The 23,538-nt window shown below is 40.2% G+C and overlaps 1 protein-coding gene across 1 annotated transcript in view; it reads left to right on the top strand.

Annotated features, from left to right (window-relative positions):
- rgs7bpa (regulator of G protein signaling 7 binding protein a) overlaps window positions 1–23,277 on the top strand; it is a 106,187-nt gene extending 82,910 nt beyond the window's left edge. Inside the window, exons 4-6 of the mRNA XM_072570862.1 lie at window positions 5,692–5,842; window positions 5,914–5,984; window positions 14,764–23,277. Of these exons, the coding sequence (XP_072426963.1) occupies window positions 5,692–5,842; window positions 5,914–5,984; window positions 14,764–14,855 (314 nt within the window). The 3' untranslated portion in view covers window positions 14,856–23,277. The remainder of the gene's footprint in view (window positions 1–5,691; window positions 5,843–5,913; window positions 5,985–14,763) is intronic.
- Window positions 23,278–23,538: the final 261 nt, after the last annotated feature.

Genomic DNA, 23,538 nt, shown 5'->3' with positions numbered 1-23,538 from the left:
TCCTATCCAAAAACCTGACAAACGATCTGGACTTACGGATTTTAAGTCAGAGATAGAGAGAGTGTGTACGGGGCTGAACTTCACACACGCTGCTACTGACCTAACTCTAATCTAAATGAAGGCTGGCTACACAGCTAGCTGGCCACTCTCCTTTGATTATATCTTTTTTTAAGACATAAATGCCTTAGAGTCAACAAAAAGGCCCCTTTCAAATCCAGCCTAGTTGAAGCCTGGCCAATTACCACTTCTCCGGAAAAAACTCAAAGGCACATTAACTTTGAGAAAAGAACCAGTTTTGTGACAGGCAGGTTTCTTTTCTTTGAGGCAGAGGGTTTTTGAAGGCATCCTGATAGAGGTGTATAAGATTGTGGGGGGCACAGATAAGGTGGATAGAAAGCAACAGTTCTCCATAGTTAAACGGTCAATATCAAGGAGGTATAGCTTTAAGGTGAAACGCAGGAAGTTTAGAAGGGAAATGAGGAAAACTCTTTTCATCCAAAGACTGGTGGGAACCTGGAATGAACCAAATGGGAGAGTAGTTGAGGCAGGAATACTTACAGCCTTTAAATGCACTTGGATGAGCAGTTAAATGTCATAAGGCTATAGGCCAAGTACTGGAAAGTTGGACAAGTGTGGTTACAGAGTTTTTTTTGTCACTGCAGACTTGATGGGCTGAAGAACCTCTTCTTTAAACTGTGATTCTATAACTTCAACCCTATTCAATTAGAATGATCTATCTTGAGCCACATGGATCCTTGCCAAGTTCTGTCACTTTTGCAGGTTTTTTTAACTACTCTTGGTTACCAGCATCTCCAGTCTTTCCAGAATCCCTGGACAGGTGTTCTCTTTTTGCTGCACCAATTAATTTTATCCCCAATAAAATATCTATCTCTTGCATTAGCATATTTGGGACTGGCCTTTTATTATCAGCCCCACAACAAGTTCACTCTTCAAGTAAACTTTAAACAGTGACACCATGAGTCCTTTGAGAATCTCGTTTCCCCCACGAGCAAGGTTTCTGAGTGTCTCTGAGAAAGCTAATCTCTGTCTCTCTCTCTCTGACTATTTAATGCAACCAGTAGGTACAGTTTCTTTGAACGAGGAGCCCGAGTAAAACACGAGTAGATGGACTCGAGGGAAATCTCCATTTGGACTCATACCTGGCATATCAGAAATGGTTATGTTTGTTGAAGGAGGGGTTCTGCAGGAGTTCTCAGGGCAGTGTTCTTGACCCAACCATCTTCAACTGCTTCAGCAATGACTTCCCGTCTATCATAAGCTCAGAGGTGGGGATGATTGTTAATGTTCAGCACCATGACATCCCCTCAGATATCAAAACAGTCCATGCCCAAATCAGCAAGATGTAGACAATATTCAGGTTAAGGCTGAAAATTATCAAATACCATTTGCGCCACACAAATGTCAGGCAATGACCATCTCCAATAAAATATTCAATTGTGTGGGCATCACTGAATCCCTCATTATAAACAATCTGGGGGTTACTATTGACCTAAAACTCAAATGGACTCACAATATGATTACTACAAGGGCAGATCAAAGGTTAGGAATCCTACAGCAAGTAACTTATCTTCCTACTCACCAAATCCTGTCCACCATCTATAAGGCACAACTTAGGAGTGTGGTGGAATACACCCTAACTGCCTGGATGTGTGCAATTCCAATAACACTTAGGATGTGAAGTTCTAAATTGGAGAAAGGCCAATTGTGACGGTATTAGGCAAGAACTTTCGAAAGCTGATTGGGGGCAGATGGTTGCAGGTAAAGGGGCGGCTAGAAAATGGGAAGCCTTCAGAAATGAGATATCAAGAATCCAGAGAAAGTATATTCCTGTTAGGGTGAAAGGAAAGGCTGGTAGGTATAGGGAATGCTTGATGACTAAAGAATTTGAGGATTTGGTTAAGGAAAAGAAGGAAGCATATGTAAGGATACATTGAATGAATCCTTAGAAGAGTATAAAGGAAGTAGGAGTATACCTAAGAGGGAAATCAGGAGGGCATAAAGGGGACATGAGATAGCTTCTTGTGAAATGTCCATATTATAGAGGAGGAAGTGCTGGATGTTTGAAATGTATAAAAGTGGATAAATCCCCAGGACCTGATCAGGTGTACCCTAGAACTTTGTGGGAAGCTAGGGAAGTGATTGCTGGGCCTCTTGCTGAGATATTTGTATCATCGAAAGTCACAGGTGAGGTGCCGGAAGACTGGAGGCTGGCTAACTGGCCACTGTTTAAGAAGCGTGGTAAGGACAAGCCAGGGAACTATAGACCGGTGAGCCTGACCTCGGTGGTGGGCAAGTTGTTGGAGGGAATCCCGAAGGACAGGATGCACATGTATTTGGAAAGGCAAGGACTGATTAGGGATAGTCAACATGGCTTTGTGCATGGGAAATCATGTCTCACAAACTTGATTGAGTTTTTTGAGGAAGTAACAAAGAGGATTGATGAGGGCAGAGCAGTAGATGTGATCTATATGGACTTCAGTAAGGTGTTCAACAAGGTTCCCCATGGGAGACTGATTAGCAAGGTTAGATCTCATGGAATACAGGGAGAACTAGCCATTTGGATACAGAACTGGCTCAAAGGTAGAAGACAGAGGGTGGTGGTGGAGGGTTGTTTTTCAGACTGGAGGCCTGTGACCAGTGGAGTGCCACAAGGATCGGTGCTGGGTCCTCTACTTTTTGTCATTTACATAAATGATTTGGATTCAGGCACAAGAGGTACAGTTAGTAAGTTTGCAGATGTCACCAAAATTGGAGGTGTAGTGGACAGCGAAGAGGGTTACCTCAGATTACAACAGGATCTTGACCAGATGGGCCAATGGGCTGAGAAGTGGCAGATGGAGTTTAATTCAGGTAAATGCGAGGTGCTGCAGTTTGGGAAAGCAAATTTTAGCAGGACTTATACACTTAATGGTAAGGTCCTAGCGAGTGTTGCTGAACAAAGAGACCTTGGAGTGCAGGTTCATAGCTCCTTGAAAGTGGAGTTGCAGGTAGATAGGATAGTGAAGAAGGGCGTTTGGTATGCTTTCCTTTATTGGTCAGTGCATTGAGTACAGGAGTTGGGAGGTCATGTTGTAGCTGTACAGGAAATTGGTTAGGCCACTTTTGGAGTGTTATGTGTAATTCTGGTCTCCTTCCTATCAGAAAGATGTTGTGAAACTTGAAAGGGTTCAGAAAAGATTTACAAGAATGTTGCCAGGGTTGGAGGATTTGAGCTATAGGGAGAGGCTGAACAGGCTGGGGCTGTTTTCCCTGGACCATCAGAGGCTGAGGGGTGACCTTATAGAGGTTTAAAAAATTATGAGGGGTATGGATAGGGTAAATAGGCAAAGTCTTTTCCCTGGGGTCGGGGAGTCCAGAACTAGAGGGCATAGGTTTATGGTGAGAGGGGAAAGATATAAAAGAGACCTAAGGGCAACTTTTTCACTCAGAAGCTGGTACGTGTATGGAATGAGCTGCCAGAGGAAGTGGTACAATTGCAACATTTAAGAGGCATTTGGATGGGTATATGAATAGGAAGGGTTTGGAGGGATATGGGCCGGGTGCTTGCAAGTGGGACTAGATTAGGTTGGGATATCTGGTTGGCATGGATGGGTTGGACCAAAGGGTCTGTTTTCATGCTGTACATCTCTATGACTCTATGCAGGACAAAACAGCCCACTTAATTGGCACCACATTCACAAATATCCATTCCCTCCAACATCAATGCTCAGTAGCAGCAATGTTTACCATTTACAAGATGCACTGCAGAGATTTTCCAGGGCTCCTTAGACATTATCTTCCAAACCCATGACCACTTCCATCTAGAAGGATAAGGGTAGCGACTACGTAGCTGCAAATTCCTCCCAAGCCACATGCCATCCTCACTTGGAAATGTATCGCTGTTACTTTAGTGATGTGGATCAAAATTCTGGAATTTCCTTCCTAACAACATTTTGGATCTACCTGCAGCATGTAGATTGCAATGAGTAAAAAAGGCAGCTCACCACCTTCTTGAAGGCAATGAGGGACATGATATGCAATAAATCCTGACCCAGTCTGCAATGCATGAATTTCTTTTCAATTTGTTATCCCTCAGATAATGCAACCGGTATCAACATACCTGGACAACATTCAGGCTTAGCTTGAAAAGTGCTAAGTAACATTTGTGCCATAGAATTGCTAAACAAATGACCACCTTAAGCAAAAAAGGATCTAATCACTTCCTATTGATATTGATTGGCATTGTTATTGCTGATTTCCCTCACTATCAACATCCTAATTGGTTATCATTGACCAGATATTGACAACCTGGCATATAAATACAGTGGCTGCAAGAACAGATCAACAACTAGGTATTCTGTTGTGTAACTGACCTCCTGTCTCCCAATGCATATTCACCATCCACAAGGCACACATACTGTAATTTGATCATATAGAATCAATGTGGAAGGGCTATTTGACCCATCAAGTCCACACCAACTCTCCAAAGAGCATCCCACCCTGACCGACCCCCCCATCCTATCCTTGAAATCCTGCATTTTCCCATGGCTAATGCAACTAGCTTGCATATCCCTAGACACTATGGGCAATTTAGCATAGCCAATCTACTTAGCCTGCACATCTTTGGACAGTGGGAGAAAATTGGAGAACCCAATTGGATTGCAATGGGTAAAAAAGGCAGCTCACCACCACCTTCTTGAAGGCAATGAGGGACATGATGTGCAATAATGCTGACCCAGTCTGCAATGCACACATCCACGACCTGCACAGGACAGGGAGAATATACAAACTCCACACAGACTATCGCCCAAGGCCAGAACCAAACCAAGGTCCCTGGCACTATAAGACAGCAGTGCTAATTACTGAGCCATTTTGCCGCACTAATACTCCCCATGTTCCTAAATGAATTCAATTCCAACACTTAAGAAGCACAGTACCATCCAGGATAAAGCAGCCTGCTAGATTTGCTGATCATCCAGTACCTTCAACATACCATTTCAAAGGTATGTGTCAATCAGTTGTGTCATACAGAAACTCATTCAATTTTCCTTCAATTTAGAACCTATGACCATTACCACCTAGAAGCACCAGGGAAAAGGACAGCAGAGGCAGTCTAACCCTCTCCATGAACTGGGTACATGTCTTTGAATGCACAATGTCCTTCCTGCAGAATTACAATTATTGTTGCTGGTGCAACTCAAGGTGCTGCATTGAAGTGAAAAAATGTCAGAGATGTGCCATGAGGGTTACTAGAGGCTGACACATATCAGTTACCAATGTCTGTTGACCTGTGTGTGGGGCCAGTTCCCTCGGAGCATGTTCTTAAATAATGGTGCTTGGTGTCTTGTTGAAGGTTGATTGGAGCATGTTGGTATAACTTGTTCTTGAGTTGGTAGGAATGAAAATTGAATATTAATTAAACAGCTTAGGCTGTCAACAAGCTGTGTAACAAGCAATAATCTCCTTTAACTGGTAACTTTCTGCTGCCAGCATGAAACTTCCCACATGGCTTGTGAAAAGGGTAAAGGATGGCATGCGTTGCTGCCGATGTCAAGATGAATCTCACCAGTTTTTTCATCCAGTTCTGCCAAATACCCCACCAAAGTCCACATTGCTCAGATTCTTGTAAGATTCTGCCCAGTCGCCATCAGCTATGATTATTAAAGTTGTTTCTTTCTTTGAATTTTAAAGGGACAGACTCCTTGATGGCTCCCAAAATAATAGACAGCAAACAGGAAGAGAGTTCTCAAGCTCCAATTTTAGAAGATCCACCAATTTCACCTCTCCAAGATCTTCAGCCATATTCTTGGCATGTTTCCACAGATATTGAAAATACTGAAAGGTTAGTAAACATCTCCACAAGGATTGTGTTGTTCCATTTCTTTTATAAGTTATATATTTTGCTTTTCACAGAGACATACGAGAAATGAAAAATCTTCTAAGCAAACTCAGGGAGACTATGCCTTTACCACTAAAGAACCAAGGCAAGTATCAATCTTTATTCATCCTGTTTAAAACACATGATTTGCATGCCTTAAAATTAGTTGTTTGGTGAATGAACAATGATACTTATAGTTTTTGTGCTACAGTATGGATTAGGTAAAGAAAGAATAAAACAGCAGATTTCCTGTTTTCATATGAAGAGGGGCAGCCTGATTGGCAACATGGCTAAGAACTGCTTAATGTAAATATCAGCCATAATGGAGAGTCTGGCTCTTAAACAAAGTGAACAGTTTAAATTTATCTCAAAGAATTCTTTCTCAATTTATTTGGAAAACATAAGGCAAACATAAGGGCCAAATTTCATTTAAATCTACAGTTATTCATTGCTATTGTCCCCAGGAATGAAAACAGGACTAGCAAAAAAAAATCTTGAACACAAATTATCCAGATGCAGATTTTCTTAAGCATATATATAGCAGTAGTATGAAAATAGAAATATTATTTTTTCTCTTAATTGAGATTGAATTATGTTCTTGGCAGTTTGCAAAATATGCCTGTATTTTACATTGTATAACATATGGAAATTGTTGAAACATTTAAACCAATGGTTATTGTAAAACTACAATAACATATTTCCAGCAGTGCAGAAAATTAGCCAGCTATATTCTGCACAAAGCAAGATAAATCCAATCTTGCCAAATTCCATCTCATCAGTCTGCACTCAACCATCAGCAAAGTGATGGAAGGGGTCATCACAGTGCTAGCAAGTGGCACTTACTCAGCAATAACCTGCTCACTGATGCTCAGTATGGGTTCCACCAGGGCCACTCACCCCCTGACCTCATTATAGCCTTGGGACAAATGTGCACAAAACAGCTGAACTTAAGAGGTGAGCCTAGAATATCTGCCTTTGAAATCAAGCTGGTCTTTGACCAAGTATGGCATCAATGAGCCCTGGCAATCTGGAATCAATGACAGTGATGTGAAAACTCTCCATGATTGAGGTCATACCTTTCACAAAGGAAAATGTGTGGTTGTTTGAAGTCTATCATCACAGCTCCAGAATAGTGGTGCAGATGTTCTTCAGATTAGTGTCGTAGCCCAACATCTTCAACCGCTTCACCAATGACTTACCATCTATCATTAGGTTGGATGTGGGAATGCTAACTAATGGTTTCACAATGTTCAGCACCATTCATGTTTCTCAGATACTGAAGCAATCTGTGCCCACATGCAGCAAGACCTAGACAACTTTCAAGCTTGGCTTATTCAGTAGCAAGTAATATCTGTGCCATACAAGTGTTGGGCATTGGTCATCTCCCACCAAGAAAAATAGAGCCACCTCCACTTAACAATCATGGAATAGGACAGCATTCAGCCCATTTAGCTTCTGATAACTTTCTGGAAGAACCCTCTTTTGGTTTAGCATCCATGCTGTTCTTCCATATTTTTTCATTTAAACATTAAACCAATTCCATTTTGAAACCAATTATTTGAGCCTGTTTTCACCCTTTCAGATAATAAATTCTAAAGGGCAACAATTCATTACCTAAAAAAACTCTGTTCTTTTGTCAATAATCTTAAAACTGTGCATTCTTGCTATCATTTAGCATTTGGAAACAGTGCTCCTTATTTAATCTTCTTCAACCATTCATGATTTTTTTAAAAATCCTCTGAGCATCTCTTTTCTTTGGAAACAACCTGATTTCTCCTTTCTATCCATATGACTATAATTCCTCATCTCTTAAATCATTCCACAAAATTTTCTCTGTATCTTCTCTACAGCTTTCACATCCTTCCTAAGGTGTCGTTTTCACATTGCAAATAATACTGCAGCAAACTAATGTAATGGATAGGTTTGGCTTAACCTTCTGGCTTTTGCATTCTACTTCTCTGCTCGCAAAGTGTAGGATGCAATGTGTTTCATTAATAGCTTTGTTTACCTGTCCTGCCATCTTCAAAGATTCTACACAAACAACCAAGGTCTTTTGCACTCTTTCTATATTGAATTTAACGGACTCATTCCATCAATTTGTCTCTTGATGTCGATCAATAGGTTCATCGCTATGTACTAAGTTTCCAAATTCCATGTCATCTGTAGATCTGAAATTATATTCTGTACCTCAGACTAAGTCATTAATATATATTAAAAACAAGAGCCAACGAAACATGGCTGTGCGTCAGTCACCTCAGGACAGGAGTTGGCCACTGCAGTGCACTTGAAGATGCAGACAAACTAATTCTGTTGACCATGACTGTGGAGAGATATCCAAATGATAAGCCATCTCCGAGAATGCTGTATACTCATGCAGCCCTGAAAATTTGAAGGTCTTGATTTTTAGCCAGGGCCTGTTTGGAGCAATGGTGAGGGATGCTAGAGTGATACAGCAAGATGTTATTAGTGTGATGGAATGCTCTTCATTTGTCTGGGTGTCTGCAGCCTGAACAACATTTAAGAAACCTTACCCATTCAGAACAAAGCAGCTCATTTCATTAAAAGCACATGCACTGCCTTAAACATTCACTTCTTTCCACCACTGATGTCCTCAGATATACCATCCATAAGATGTACGTGCAGTAACTCACCAAAACTTCTTGGACTACACTTTCTAACCTACATTCCCTACTATGCAGAAGCAGAAAGGTAGCAGACTAACTGAATTCTGTTTCTCTGAGATAAAACCCAAAATTGCATTATCTTTTCTGATTATGCTTTCTATCCTGGTGCCCTAGCCTTGTGATTCGTACATATGGACACCTTCAATCCTTTTGGCCTTTCATAGATTCCAGTCTCCCCTCAATTTCTCAATGTGATCTTATCTTTCCAGAACAACATGATGTGTAAGGTCATCTGTGATGAGGCAACATTGGAGCCCTTTGAGATGTGTTGTAGGGTTGTGTTTTGATGTGGCATGTTTTGCCACATATTTCTATTTGCTATTTTCATTTATCTTCAAGTCTTCTGCAAAGAGTAGGAGAAAATAAGGACTGCTGTTGCTGGGGAGTCAGAGTCAAAAAGTGTAGCATTGGAAAAGCAAGTCAGGCCTCCTTGGATGTCGCCTGACCTGCTGTGCTTTTCCAGTGCCACACTTTCAGCTCATCTATAGAGTGTCTATTTATACATCAGAACTGACAGATACCTGTTCAGCCCTTCCATCTGAGACAATAATGAAACCAGTTCATCAGAGAATTGCTTTACACTGATGATGCCACATCTAACTCTCTTCATAATATTGTAAGAGTCCATTTATCATTTCAACATTTTGAAAACTCTTCCAGATCTTGTTGTTGTGTAATCTTCTGAAAGTGTGGATTCGGAAGGATGTTGTGAAACTTGAAAGGGTTCAGAAAAGATTTACAAGGATAGGGAGCTATAGGGAGAGGTTGAATAAGCTGGGGCTGTTTTCCCTGGAGCATCTGAGGATGAGGTTTATAAAATCATGAGGGACATGAATAGGATAAATAGTCAAAGTCTCTTCTCTGGCGTGGGGGAGTCCAGAATTAGAGGGCATGGGTTTATGGTGAGAGGGGAAAGATATAAAAGAGACCTAAGGGGCAACTTTTTCACGTGTATGGAATGAGCTGCTAAAGGAAGTGGTGGAGGCTAGGTGATTGCAACATTTAAAAGGCATCTGGATGGGTATCTGAATAGGAAGGATTTGGAGGGATATGGGCCGGGTGCTGGTAGGTGGGACTAGATTGGGTTGGGATATCTGGTCGGCATAGATGAGTGGACCGAAGAGTCTGTTTCCGTGCTGTACATCTCTATGACTCTATGACATCTTTGGCTATTCTTAGTCTATATTCATGCTATCAGTATGTTGATTGGTATCCTGTTGTTGCATCACACAGTTCATCGTCTGTGTGTGTCCTTTTCTGTTCACTGTATTCATTTGGCATTTGTATGCTTCCTTTCGCTGGATTCTGTTCCACCTTCAGTGATGCTTATTCGATGTTGTGACGTCATTAGACCTGTATTCACAGTGCATGTTTTAAACCTTTGCGGTAACCATTTTCCCATTGTGGAGTGCGTGACTTTTTGGTGAGGAATTCACATAGTTACATCCATTTGGCACACTTATCCCTAAAAGGTCTGTGCTGCAGTGTGGCCCATTGAAAGGTATGATTTCTTCAGGTGACCTAAACTGACAGAATATGGCATTCACTGCATCTGCCATAGTCATGCTTGAAGTGGTCTTCACCAAACTGACAATTTGGAGAAATAGTCAGTGGCTAAGATGAAGTAATCTGCATTCTTGGTAGATATATCAGTAGTGATTTTGGACTAAGATACTGACCGTATCTTGTATGGGTTTGGAGATACTGTATGTTCCTGTGTCTTCTGGCTCTGGCAGGCTTCTCACATCCTCACTAACTTTTCAAAATCACAATTAACCTCTGGCCAATAGACCATATCATGTGTTAGTCATCTCATCTGCTCTATGGTCTACAAACAGGATGGTCTTCACCTGAACCAGAGGGATACCAATATCCGGGGGGGGGGGGGGGGGGGGGGGTGTTTGCCAGTGCTCTTCAGGAGGTTTTAAACTAATACAGCAGGGGGATGGGAAATTGATTTGTAGTGCCAGTGTACAGGAGGTTGAGGGTAGTGAGGGATAGGTTTACAAGGTCACTAGAGGGTACCAGCAATCAGGATGTTGGTTTGAAATGTGTGTACTTCAATGCCAGGAGCATCCGGAATAAAGTGGATGAACTTGCAGCAAGTGTTGGTATCTGGGATTTCGATGTTGTGGCCATTTCAGAGACATGGCTGGAGGAGGGCCAGGAATGGTTATTGCAGATTCCAGGATTTAGATGTTTCAGCAAGAACACAGAAGGTGGTAAAAGAGGCAGGGTGTGCCATTGTTAATCAAGGGTAGTATTATAACAGCTAGAGAACGTTTGAGAACTCATCCACTGAGGTAGTTTGGGCTGAGGTTAGAAACAGGAAAGGAAGGTCACCTTGTTGGGAGTTTTCTATAGGCCTCCGAATTGTTCCATGGATGTAGAGGAAAGAATAGCAAAGATGATTGATAGGAGCGAGAGTAACGGGGTAGTTGTTATGGAGGACTTTACCTTCCCCAATATTGACTGGGAATACTTGAGTTCAAGTAGTTTTGATGGGTCAGTTTTTGTTCAATGTGTGCAGGAGGAGTGTGTTCTGACATCACTGATGAAGGACTTTTTCCCAAAACATCGATTTTCCTGCTCCTCAGATACTGCCTGACCTGCTGTGCTTTTCCAGCACCACACTCTTGACTCTAATCTCCATCATCTGCAGCCCTCACTTTCACACAGTATGTGGACAGGCCAACAAGGGGCGATGCCATATTTGATTTGGTACTAGGGAATGAACCCATCCAGGAGTTAGATTTGGAGGCAGGTGAGCACCTTGGCGATTGTGATTGTAATTCAGTTATGTTTACAACAGCAATGGGCAGGGATAGATATATACCACAAGGAAAGAGGTATAACTGGGGAAAGGCAATTATGATACGATTAGGCAAGACGTAGGATGTATAGGATGGGGAAGGAAACTGCAGGGAATGGACACTCTTGAAATGTGGAGCTTATTCAAGGAACAGCTACTGTGGGTCCTTGATAAGTACATACCTATCAGGCAGGGATGTAGCTGTCGAGAGAGGGAGGGAGAGGTTTACTAAAGAAGTTGAAGCTTTTGTCAAGAGGAAGAAGAAGGCTGATGTGAGGATGAGGTGTGAAGGCTCAGTTGAGGGCTTGATAATTATAAGTTAGCCAGAAAAGATCTAAAGACAGGGCTAAGAAGAGAAGGGGACATGAAAAGTTGTAGACAGATAGGATCAAGGAAAACCCTAAGGTCTTCTTTAGATATATCAGGAATAAAAGAATGACTAGAGTAAGATTAGGGCCAATCAAAGATAGTAGTGGAAAGTTGTGTGTGGAATTTGATGACATAGGGGAAGTGCTTAAGGAATACTTCTTGTCAGTATTCACATTCGAAAAGGGCAATGTTAGTGAGAATATGGAGATACTGGCCACAAGATTGGATGGGATTGAGGTTGACAAAGAGGAGATATTAGCAATTTTGGAAGATCTGAAAATATTCAAGCTGCCGGGGCTGGATGGGATTGATCCTCAGATTCTCTGGGAAGCGAGGGAAGAGATTTCTGAACCTATGGCTTTGATCTTTGTCATCATTGTCGACAGGAGTAGTGCCAGAGACTGAAGGATAGCAAATATTGTTCCCTTGTTTAAGAAGGGGAGTCAGGACAACCCTAGTAATTATAGGCCAGTGAGCCGTACTTTGGTTGTGGGTAGGGTGTTGGAAAATTTGAAAAGAGATAGGATTTATAATCATTTGGAGAGAAATAATTTGATTTGGGGTAGTCAACACAGTTTTGCGAAGGGTAGGCTCTGCCTCACTAACCCTATTGAGTTTTTCTAGAAGGTGACAAAACAGGTGGATGAAGGTAAGGCGGTTGATATGCTGTATGTAGACTTCAGTAAGGCATTTGATAAGGTTCCACTCGGTAGGCTCTTGCACAAAATGTGGAGTTTCGGGATTGAAGGTGACTTACCGGTTTGGATCAGAAATTGGCAAGCTGAAAGAAGACAAAGGGTGATGGTTAATGGGAAATGTTCATCCTGGAGCTCAGTTACCAGTGGTGTGCTACGACAATCTATTTTGGGGCCACCGCTGCTTGTCACTTTGATAAATGATCTGGATATGGGCATAGAAGGATGAGTTAGTAAATTTGCAGATGACACTATGGTAGGCAGAGTTGTGGATAGCACGGAAGGATGTTGGGGTTACAGAGAGACATAGATATGATGCAGAGCTGGGCTGAGAAGTAGCAAATGGAGTTTAGTGTGGAAAAGTGTGAGGTAGTTCACTTCGGAAGAAGTAACAGGAATGCAGAGTACTGGGCTAATGGTAAAATTCTTGGCAGTGTCAGTGCACAGAGATCTCGGTGTCCTAGTGCATAAATCCCTGAAAGTTGCCACTCCAGTTGACAGGGGTTGTTAAGAAGGCATATGGTATGTTGGTGTTTATTGGTAGGGGGATTGTGTTTCAGAGCCATGAGGTCATGATTCAGCTGTACAAGACACTCATAAGGCCATACCTGGAGTGTTGCATGCAGTTCTGGTTACCGCATTATAGGAAGGATGTGGAAGCTTTGGAAAGGGTGCAGAGGAGATTTACTAGGATGTTGCGTGGTATGGAAGGAAGGTCTTATGAGGAAAGGCTGAGGGAACTGAGGCTGTTTTTGTTGGAAAGAATAAGTTTGAGAGGTGACTTAATCGAGACATATAAGATAATCAGAGGGTTAGATAGGGTGGACAGTGAGAGCCTTTTACCTCGGACGGTGAAGGCGAACACGAGGGGACATAGCTTTAAGTTGAGGGGTGATAGATTCAGGACAGATATCGGGTTGGTTTATTTAGTCAGAGAATTGTAGGGGCGTGGAACGGCCTGCCTGCAACAGTAGTAGACTCTCCTATATTAAGGGCATTAATATGGGCATTGGACATACACTATTCCATTATCATAAATATGTAGGTTAGATGAGCATCATTAATTCCACAGGTTGGCATAACATCAAGGGTCGAAGAGCGTATACTGCACTGTTATGTTCTATATCCATTTGTTCTTGCTGTATTTGCAACAATATGTCCTGGTGAAGAACATTGGGCATAAGCAAATTTTTCCTGTGAAGATAACAGCTCACAAAATCCTGAGCTCATCCCTGTAAGTTAATTTAGCAGTTGAGCGCTAATGACTGGTAGATTTTCTTCAGAATTCAGACTGCTTAGATATTTACGCTAGCTCCCATGTTAGTCGTGGCTTTGAGTGTGCATTTTCCAGCTTTCTTTGCACAAATGATGTTGACTGTGGCAAAAGCTTTTAGTTGATTGACTTTATCTATACAATGTGCTACATTCACAGAATGGAAAACCTTTCTTTCTCTGGTTTGGAAATTGTTCCACACTGACTCTTGACTCAGATCTGTCTTGAATGTTGTGTATCAACTTATGAAGGTCTCTGGCACATCTCTTGCAGCTGTTGCCATATTTCTGCATCTGTCTTCTGTTTATTGTCTCCTGTAGATTCTGGCTGCACTGCATGGCAGATCCAGTATCCTTTTTTTACCACATGCATTTGTGATGAGTACAGCAGTCATACTTGCTGCACAGCTTATGTGTTTCTTGTATCCTTGCCACAGAGTCAATTCTGCCTCTGCATCCAATGTTTGCAAGTGTTGTTGTCAGTCTACAATGTCTTTGTATTTTCTCCCATCTGCAAATAGTGGAACCAATTTATCTTCAAAAGGTTTTTTTTTTGGAATGCTTTGACAGTGTTGATGCAATCACAAACTCCTTTGCATCTGCTTTATATACACTTTCATGGGAAGCAATTAAAACATCATTCTATTAAAGGTGCTTTATAAATGTGTCACATTGTTGTCATATTTCAGTTAATTGTATTTCTCTGTAGTCCATGTTAAGGTGAATTAATTCTATGTATTTTGTTTCCAATTGCTTTAATTACAGCAATCTTTATATGAACTGATTAATACATTGTGTATTCCTGACGGAATTATATGGAATGGTTGTGATCTCTTCCTGGTGCTTGTTGAGAACAGTTCTCAGTTTGCTGGGGTGTGCGGTGGAAGCTGTTTGCTTTTCAGCATTCTCATCTGCAAGCACAAATAAACTAATAATGGATGGGAACTATGGCAGTGAATTAAAAATAAACTGAGTATTTTGTTTTACAGAATTAATATCTGTGAATAGTAATAATGACTAGATTGAAAGACCAGTTCTCTTTTCCCTGGACAGATGAGAGCAGCCTCCTCAATCTGACTCCATATCCACTAGTGAGAAGGAGGAAACGAAGATTCTTTGGACTTTGCTGCCTTGTATCAAGTTAAAGGATAACTAACACGAGACTGAGAGGAAATGTCATTGTGGGTATTAAGTTCTTTGGAATAAATGTGTTGGCAAGAAGATATTTTCCCCCTCCTTCCCACTGTTTATTGTAAATATCAGTTTTATTTTTGCTGTACAGGATGGCCAATTTTTGTAGTTTTATTTTTCTCTGAAGAATTTTTTTGAAAATTGGTGCCCATGTACCCATGGATTCCACAGCAGTGTTATGCTTGAAATATATTTTAAACTGACTTTCACAAGCTAAACTTTTAAAAGATTATTTTTTTGTAAATAATAAAGGGATGTATATTAAATACATGCTCCTCTTATAGCTTGATGTGAACATGTGAATTAATAAATGAAACATCACAGCCTAATTGGAATGAAATGGCAAAAAATGTTGTTTTAATCCCATCCTGAAGCAAAAAGCCTGTAGGCTAAATCTGCAAAAGTGAAAAAAAAGACAGCTGTTCACAGGGAAACATAGTTACAAATGCATTGTTCACTCAAGCCATGTCTCCTAACTTATTCCATTTAGTCTTCCAAATAATCAGTGCAATAGAACCTCTGTTGCCCACTGTCACCCTTCAGTGGATGAAAAATTGCAAGATATTTAGTAGCCCTCATGATTGTTTGGTTAAGTGACCGGAGGAATGTGAATGTATTTGGGGATTGAACAGACAGGTGGCAGATGAAATTATATCTGGAAAAATACAAGTGCTTTTCATGACAACAAATGTTTGGAAGGATCTATTATTTAAATAAAAAGAAGAACGTGGAGCATGGCAGAGATCAGAGCATGGCAGAGATCAGAGCATTCTTATCAAATTAGATATAGAAATGATCAATATTGAGTAAATAATGAAGTAATCCTACTATTGTAGATATCTTTGCCTGAATTATAGTTCTGATTGCCAAAATATTTTTTAAAATTACAGATGTTGAAAAAATAGATATGTGGGAAACGAAAATGAGTGAGAAGATATAGGAATTGGCCAGTGTTGAGCGATTATGGAATTTAAGCATGTTCTAATTGGAAAGTAGAAGGTTGAAGACTGATATAATTGATGGTTTTAAGTGGACTGTATAGACAATAAAAAGTTCATTCACAAACAAAAACAGAAATTCTGAAGAAGTGTCACTGGACTCAAAATGTTAACTCTGTTTTTCTCTCCAGCTGAGTTTTTTCAGAATCCCCCGTTTTTGTTTCAGATTTCCAGCATCCAGACTTCTTTGTTTTATATTAAAAAGTTCATTCACTAAAAGAGTTGAACTAGAGAACACAGCCTGTATAGGAAGAAACTAACTTGCAGAGCGGTGGATTTTCCCAACATAGCTTCCTTTTCAGCCAATAGGATCAGGAACTTGGATGTAGACCTGGGTTCACTTTGGTCCAATCTTCTAGAAGACATTCAGTTAACAGTCCTCCTGCATTCTTCCTTCACTATTCAATTGAGAAAGGTGAGTGGAATGTCAAATCAATTACATGAAAGGTACAGAATACTTGCTAGTCAGCTGAAAACCCGCACAAACACTGCACCCAGACAAGGAAGAAGGTTTCTTTCAGCAAGAAATGTATCAAAAGATGGATGCCATTCATGGAACCGCTGCAACAATAATCAGTGACAACCTCCTGAAGCTCGTAGTAGTGACAGAGCAAAGTCAGAAGGAGGGTAACAGCATTTCCGAGGGGCCTTATTGGAGTTAATTGAAGAGGTCAGCATCCAAGGTGGGATCACTGACACCTGGGTACAGTGCAGGAAATCCTTCAATACTCTCTTTTGATCTGCAATTATTGGCTGGCAGTCATAACTTACTCTCCCACTACATTAGCAAGTCTCTGCACAAAAAGACAGCATTTTAGAGGAATGTCTCACCTGATCCCTTCAGATAAGCATTCATGCACATAGGACATACATGCAGACTTAAATGCTGATCTTGTACTGCCTATCCAAATGTGAAATTCTTGTGACTTTTACACATCATGTTTTTAACACTCCTGTTTGACCCATTACAAAAGAAGAAAGCAATTAACAGGTGGGAAAGGAGTCAAACCATGCTTTGGGTAGGCTTCCTGACCATCATGATATTGATGCAAGAGAGGGTGACAGATTGCCAAGGTAGTAGCAGCCCAGGCTGATGTAAGGTGGAAATGAAGATGGATGGGAGAGAAAATGAAAGCTTCACTTATGTGCCGTGCTGTTGCAACTCAGCTTGTCCTCGGTGATGCCTTTTTCTTTGTAAATGAACATTTAAAGCACAGGACCGTGAGATAGGGTGAAACCACTGGTTCATAAGTATTTCACTAGTTCTGTTTCCTGCAGCAACAATGCCAAAGCCACATCAGCAATGACATGAGGAGGTATTGTAGATCTCAGTGGAAGAACCACACTGTGAAAATGCGCCATCCGTTGAGTCAAGCACACCCTCCATCAGTGCAGATACACTCACCTACTTTCTGAATATAGTTGATAGCACAAGATGAGCTGCATATCACATTGCAAGCAACAGCTGAGGGAGGCAGTAACAATTGTGAGCAGTCCCAATCAGAGGCATAAGGACAGCTTCAGCTCCACAGATGCTGAACCTCAGGTATCATCAACAAAACTGCTGCTGCTGGAAGAGTACAGGATATAGGTATTTACCAAGAGTTCCCTGAGGGAGTGTGGAATCTGGCTTAGGAGACAGTGATGTCCATTCCATGAGTACAGCATGATTTATACATATGAACTCATTACTTCATTGATCAAGTTGTTTTCTTCATGGAAAGCTGCATGTGACAGGTCAATGAAACAAAAGAACTATTATCGCCACAATATACCTTCACCCTTGAGCAGTATTGGTCACTGTTTACAGTTATAGCTCAGGCTTGCATCGAAACACATCCAAGTGCTGCACCCTCTGGTGAGAAGGGAAGTGCAGATAGATCTGAAAAGGTAGAGAGAGAGCATGATGATAACAATAGAGACTATACTTGAAGGGCAATTCCCCTCTTCCCCACTCTGTGGAAACACATCTGCTTTTGACTAAGGCTGTCCTACATAGGTGTAGGTGCGCATTGTTTCAGAACCCAGAAGGTGTGCGGCATAGTCATCTTATTCATTGGAGCAAAGACCCAGTAGAGCAATGGCTGCAGTAGAGATACGTGGAAGAGAAGACAGAAAGTTTGAGTTGCACAATGGGGTTCACTTGATGGCATTATTTTCTTTGACTGTCACATGTTTTTATTGTAACGAAAGTGTCAACACTGGTGAAATGCACATTGACTAGGTAAAGTGACTTGGAAGTGAAATGCATGATTGTGGTGGTTCGTAGTGTTACATTAGGAGGAGCTTAGGATTGCTTTGAACAAGAAGATCTTAAAGTTGTCATGCACTTTGTAAACATCCACAGCCACTGCCTAAAGGATCTAAAAAGATAGCAGTCTAGGAATTGCCTAGGTGAATCTTAGCTAGATGAGGAAGTCAACTCAGGCTACCCTGGTAGGTTGCTCAATGGCACAGATCCAGCAGTGCTATTATCTTCTCAGCCAGCTGATCATCTTCATGCTCCCCACTTCCAAAGATAGAGCGCTCATCAACAATACCAGGTTCACTCATTCTGTTTTGCTAAGGTGCTAATTGGAGGGTATCCACATGCTAGTCAAGGCACCACAACTATCTTTTGAGCAAACAAATGGTATGCTCAGTTATTGTATTGGTTTTCAAATAGCTATGCTTGTATCACTCATAGAGGTCTGTGGTGAGGTGCTACATTGGTGACATCAGCCATGCCTTCAACAGATTCTTCTTGGGTCAACAGAATCCATTAACGGACGCTGACACGTATCCTGAACAATGAAGCACTGACACTGCCGTAAAAGGATGAAATCATAGACCCTTTCATGGTAGTTACATACCAGTTGCATTTAGGGAGTGAAACCCCTTCCAACTGGCTTGATTGGCAGTCTGTTGTTGGCCATATGGTTGCAGACTGTCACGCCCGGTGCCAAGGGAGTCCTGAATTGGAGATTAAACTGACTATCCTTTGGGCCTAACCTGCACATTAATTTGGAACACGATAAAGCCACTGCCTTTGCGTTCAAAATACCTGTTCCCTGAGTGATGAATTGTGAATAGCATCCAATAGATGTCAGCAGTCATTGTGGAATGATCCTGCCACAATAACATTCATCACTACAGTCACCACTTTCACCACCATGTGGAATGGGTGTTCACCCTCTCATTCTGCTTAAAGGTCCTTTTCCAAAAGGGTGCACAGATCTGTGACTAACTTCTGCAATGGGTGCAGTCTTCAGAAATACTGTGCTCAAGGAAGGACAGGATGCTCACCCTCTGTCTTTAGGGTCTTTGTTCACTCTCCTGGCTGCCAGTCTTACCCTCAGCATCACAGAGCTACATGTGGCTGCTGAACTTGCTGCAGCTTCTGGTCCTTTTCCAGTAATGTCGCTACAACCTCTGACTGCCGAATGGCTCACAGTCAACCTCTTCCTCAGTTAACTGCAGTGTAAGGGGTTCCCATTTCATTGTGGGACCTCAAATACAGAAAGGTTCTTACCCAATACAAAGTTACAATTAAACAGATGTTGATAATCCTAAATAAAGATCACCTGAAATTTTAAGTTCATGTTCATCTCCATGGATGCTGTTGGAACTGCTGATATTTCCAGCATTTCTGTTTTATTTTAATATTTTCGGTATCCACAGTATTTCATTTTTGTATTAGTGTTTTAATACACTGCTATTTCTCTTTCAGGAGTGCCTATCTTGAAGAAGTTCTACTCATCTTTCCAATGGGATTTCCATTTGTCTCTCTTGCTGTATTAATTTTCATTGTTTTCCTGTATTTAGTCAGGGATCTAGAAACATCCACTTTCACAACCACACCCCCTTCATTGTAATTGTCCCAAGTTTCAATTTCTTCCATGTAGATTCCAACTGAAATTCCACTCTTTGTGTTTCACATCCATCTAGGATTGCAAATTTTTCCTAGACATTTACCATTCCTTAAATCACATTCTAAAGATTGACTTTGAATATCGTGCACCATAACATGGACAATCTTGATCTGTTTCTTAAGCAGAACCTGAGTTCTGATGAAAGATCACGGATATGAAAGATTACCTGTTTTTCCCTTTTACGATACTGCCTGAGACGCTGTGTATTTCCAGCATTTTCAGTTTCTGTTTGGATCCTTATCTTCCCTGACTTGGCAGATTTTACTCTCAGAAAACTCAGCAATATTTTCCCCTTTAGCATTTTTTAGTTGCAGCAATGTCACCTGTTCTTTTATTGATAAATCTCTTTCTAAAGTTGACCTCAACACTGATGTTTCTCTCCTTTTAAAACATTGATTGGTTGGCTGTAGTTTCAAGCCTCAATGATTTCCTGTTGCTCTCATCTCCTCTGGGTTGCTGGCCTGCTGACACTGAAGGAGTCCTGTGTGTGGCTCATAAGGAGACATTACTTTCAGTAAATGGCTCTTGGTTTCCTTCCCACAGCTGACACAAGTTTCCAAATTGCCAGAGGCAGGAACACATCAGCAGAGCAGTCTTTTTTTTGTTCTAATTTTCTATACTGTCTGCCTCCAAATTACCTCGAAGCTCTGAGTAAACTGCCCCTATCGTTTCAGTCAGTAACTGGTCACAGGGTCCCTAAAAATACAATGGAAACAATTAATAATGATGCATTCAAACACGAATTGAAATGATTTCTTTGCAAAATAATATTTTGGGTTTCAATGCATGAGTCATTTGCGAATTGACCTGAGTGTGGAATGTTTGGGATAAACAGATGACTTTAAACCAATGGTTGACAAACATTTTTGCTGCTAAGTTTCTCCTAGTTTTTTGTTGTGGTATAATGTAAACTAATTGATACAGATTGATTACCATGATTAATCAAAGCTCTATTGTCATTGCAATGTATAAATAATAGGAGGTGGCTCTCGTGGTGTAGTGGTAATGTTCCTCTTAGCTAGGAGGCCTGGGTTCAAGACCCACCTGCTCCAGACAATTGTGACAACATCTCTGAACAGGTTGATTAGAAAATGTCTACAAATTAATAGGGTAATAGAACACGGGCTAGATAGACATTGTTTATTTTTATCTTTCATTTCCTGTGTTCCAATTTGAAAGTTTCCGAACTTTGTTTTTAAAAAATACATACAGATGGAGTAGTTTCAACACAAAATGAAGATGCAAGTAATACAAATAGCATAGATTAAACACTGGTGAAAATGTTTAACTTCACCAGTTGGGTTTTGATAGAATTCAAGCAGATACTCCTGGAGGTTACACACACCAGATACCCTCTGCAGCAACCCATGCACATATACACCAAAAGATGATCATGAGTTTAAGATCTATTGATACAGTAAATTAAAATAAGGACAGCAATTCCTTTTCTGCACTGAATTGATATTTTGATTAAATTTAGTTAGTGATTACTAATAAAAACTGTATTATTGTTGAATAAAAACATGATTTGTCTTGCAGTTAGCAGGACATTTTAAAAGACTACAATTTCAAGGGGCAAATCAATAGTTATACTATATTTGAATTAATTAAAAACTGGACTCTGGTAGAGCGTTAACACAGATAACGCACACATTGATGCAGATTGACAATTAACTCCAAGATTGTTTAAATGTTAAACAAGGCAAGTTTAATTTGATTAGTCAGGGAATTGATCTGAGAAATGAGCCAGCTTTCCCCATTTTGTTGAGTTGAAACAGGCAGTGTGTCTCCAGGCTCTTTCTGTCTGTCAGGAACAGCCCCCTGTGTATTAATATTTGTAGGTTCTAGTACTCATAAATGTGCCACATTACAAACCTTAGTGACAATTCTGAACTGGTTGTCAGTGTAATTCTTCACATATTCAGGATTATCCAGCAAATCTTTCTTCAGGTTCAGCCTCAGGTTGGGCATTTCAGATTCTGAACAAGGGTCACTGGACCCAAAACATTTACTTTGATTTCTCTCCACTGATGATGCCAGACATGCTGAGATTTTCCAACAATTAGTGTTTTTGTTTCACATTTCCAGCATCCACAGTTCTTTTATTTTTTTTCTCAGAATTTGGCACATTGTATTGGAAGCTACATATATTAATAAATAAGGTCCATACTCTTTGCAGACAGAAAAAGCATGTACATATACTATACTGTATCAACTCACCAATATAGGCAACAGCTGATTGCTGGTTCATTTCTCAGGGCAGTCAAAGTCAATTTGTCTTTTTAAAATTTAAACAAAGTTTACTTTCAATCAACATTAATGTATGCACTCTCCATTGCAAGGTTTCTACCAATCAAATTCACTAGCCCACTGATCTTCTCTCATGCTGTATAAATATTATTTTTTTCCCTTGAATTGTATTCTTGCCAACTGTCCTGATGAGTGCAAGAGGGAACTTTTTTTTAAAAAGTGTATTTTCTTCAGGAATATTCAAATAATTCTTATGAATTCTTATGACTTATGAACATTAGATAATACAATAATTAATGGTAATATCAGTAGTTCAAAGCCAAAGTACACAACATAGGAATAATTAACTGGCATTTTGAATTGGTGTGTGATCACAATGACAATAGCTTAATATTCATTTTGAGGGTAGTGGGGCTAACATGAGAGCAGCTCATAAGAACATGCACAAACTAAAGGCAGATGCAATGGATTCTTTTCCAAGTGCACTTGTCAGTCTGGAAATGATGTGAGATTACATTGATATTAACCAATGATATTGAAATGGTGGCTATTTGGAACTGCCAGCAGATAATCTTCATTGGCTGATATCAATGTCATGTGATTTAATTTTCATTGCACAGTGACTTACAGCAAGTACCCAGAAACAAGCATTCCATTGGAGCTTCCTCAAGTTAGGCATTTCCAAAGTCAGAATACCAGAAATAAAGAAGTGGTTTATGACAAACTAGAAACTATTGGTGTTGGCAGATTTTGTGAAATCTCCTTCAAGATGTTTTCCACAAAGTTTCTTCTAAGTAATCAGGAAAGTCAGTAATTGAATTCTAGAATACAGATGTTCTTCTATATTGACTATTTTTATATTTTTGAGAGCTGTTACCATAAGTAATTTTGTTTCACATGCACACATATAAACTAAACAGGAACTTAATTTGTAAATATATATCAGATGTCGCTCTCAGTACTATGTATTCAGTCCCCAATTCCTTGCTGTATTTTCCTTTTATTTTATTTCAGTAGAAAGATTAAACCTAATGTGCAGCATATTAAAATGCAAAATGTATCTATAACCATGTGTACAATTACATTAAAGTTATTGACACTTTATTAATAAATAGAAAATGCATGATATCTGCATATTAAAAATTGTGTTCAATGTTCTTAGGCATGCCAGAGATAGAACTGACTGTATAAATCAAACACATTTTACATTGTTTTAATTAAATAAATTTTTACATTAAGTCCTTGTGACTTTTTTGTTTTTGTTTATTGTTACTAATGAAAACGGAACCATGACTAAATAAAATGTGTATAATTTAGATCATTATCATTCTTTCTGAACGTTAACAACCAAGAAGATTGAAACAATAAGCAATCAGAAAAATAGATGTTCTGAAATAAGAAATAATTCAAGGAAAAGACAGAAATTACTTGGAATAGAGAGGTATTGTTTCCTAGTAGTAGTGGCCCTATCTCTGGTT

This window comes from Chiloscyllium punctatum, chromosome 1, assembly GCF_047496795.1.
Source record: "Chiloscyllium punctatum isolate Juve2018m chromosome 1, sChiPun1.3, whole genome shotgun sequence".
NCBI classification, from domain to species: domain Eukaryota; kingdom Metazoa; phylum Chordata; class Chondrichthyes; order Orectolobiformes; family Hemiscylliidae; genus Chiloscyllium; species Chiloscyllium punctatum.
Note: the sequence above shows the minus strand (reverse complement) of the source record. Positions and strands in the feature narration are given on the sequence as shown.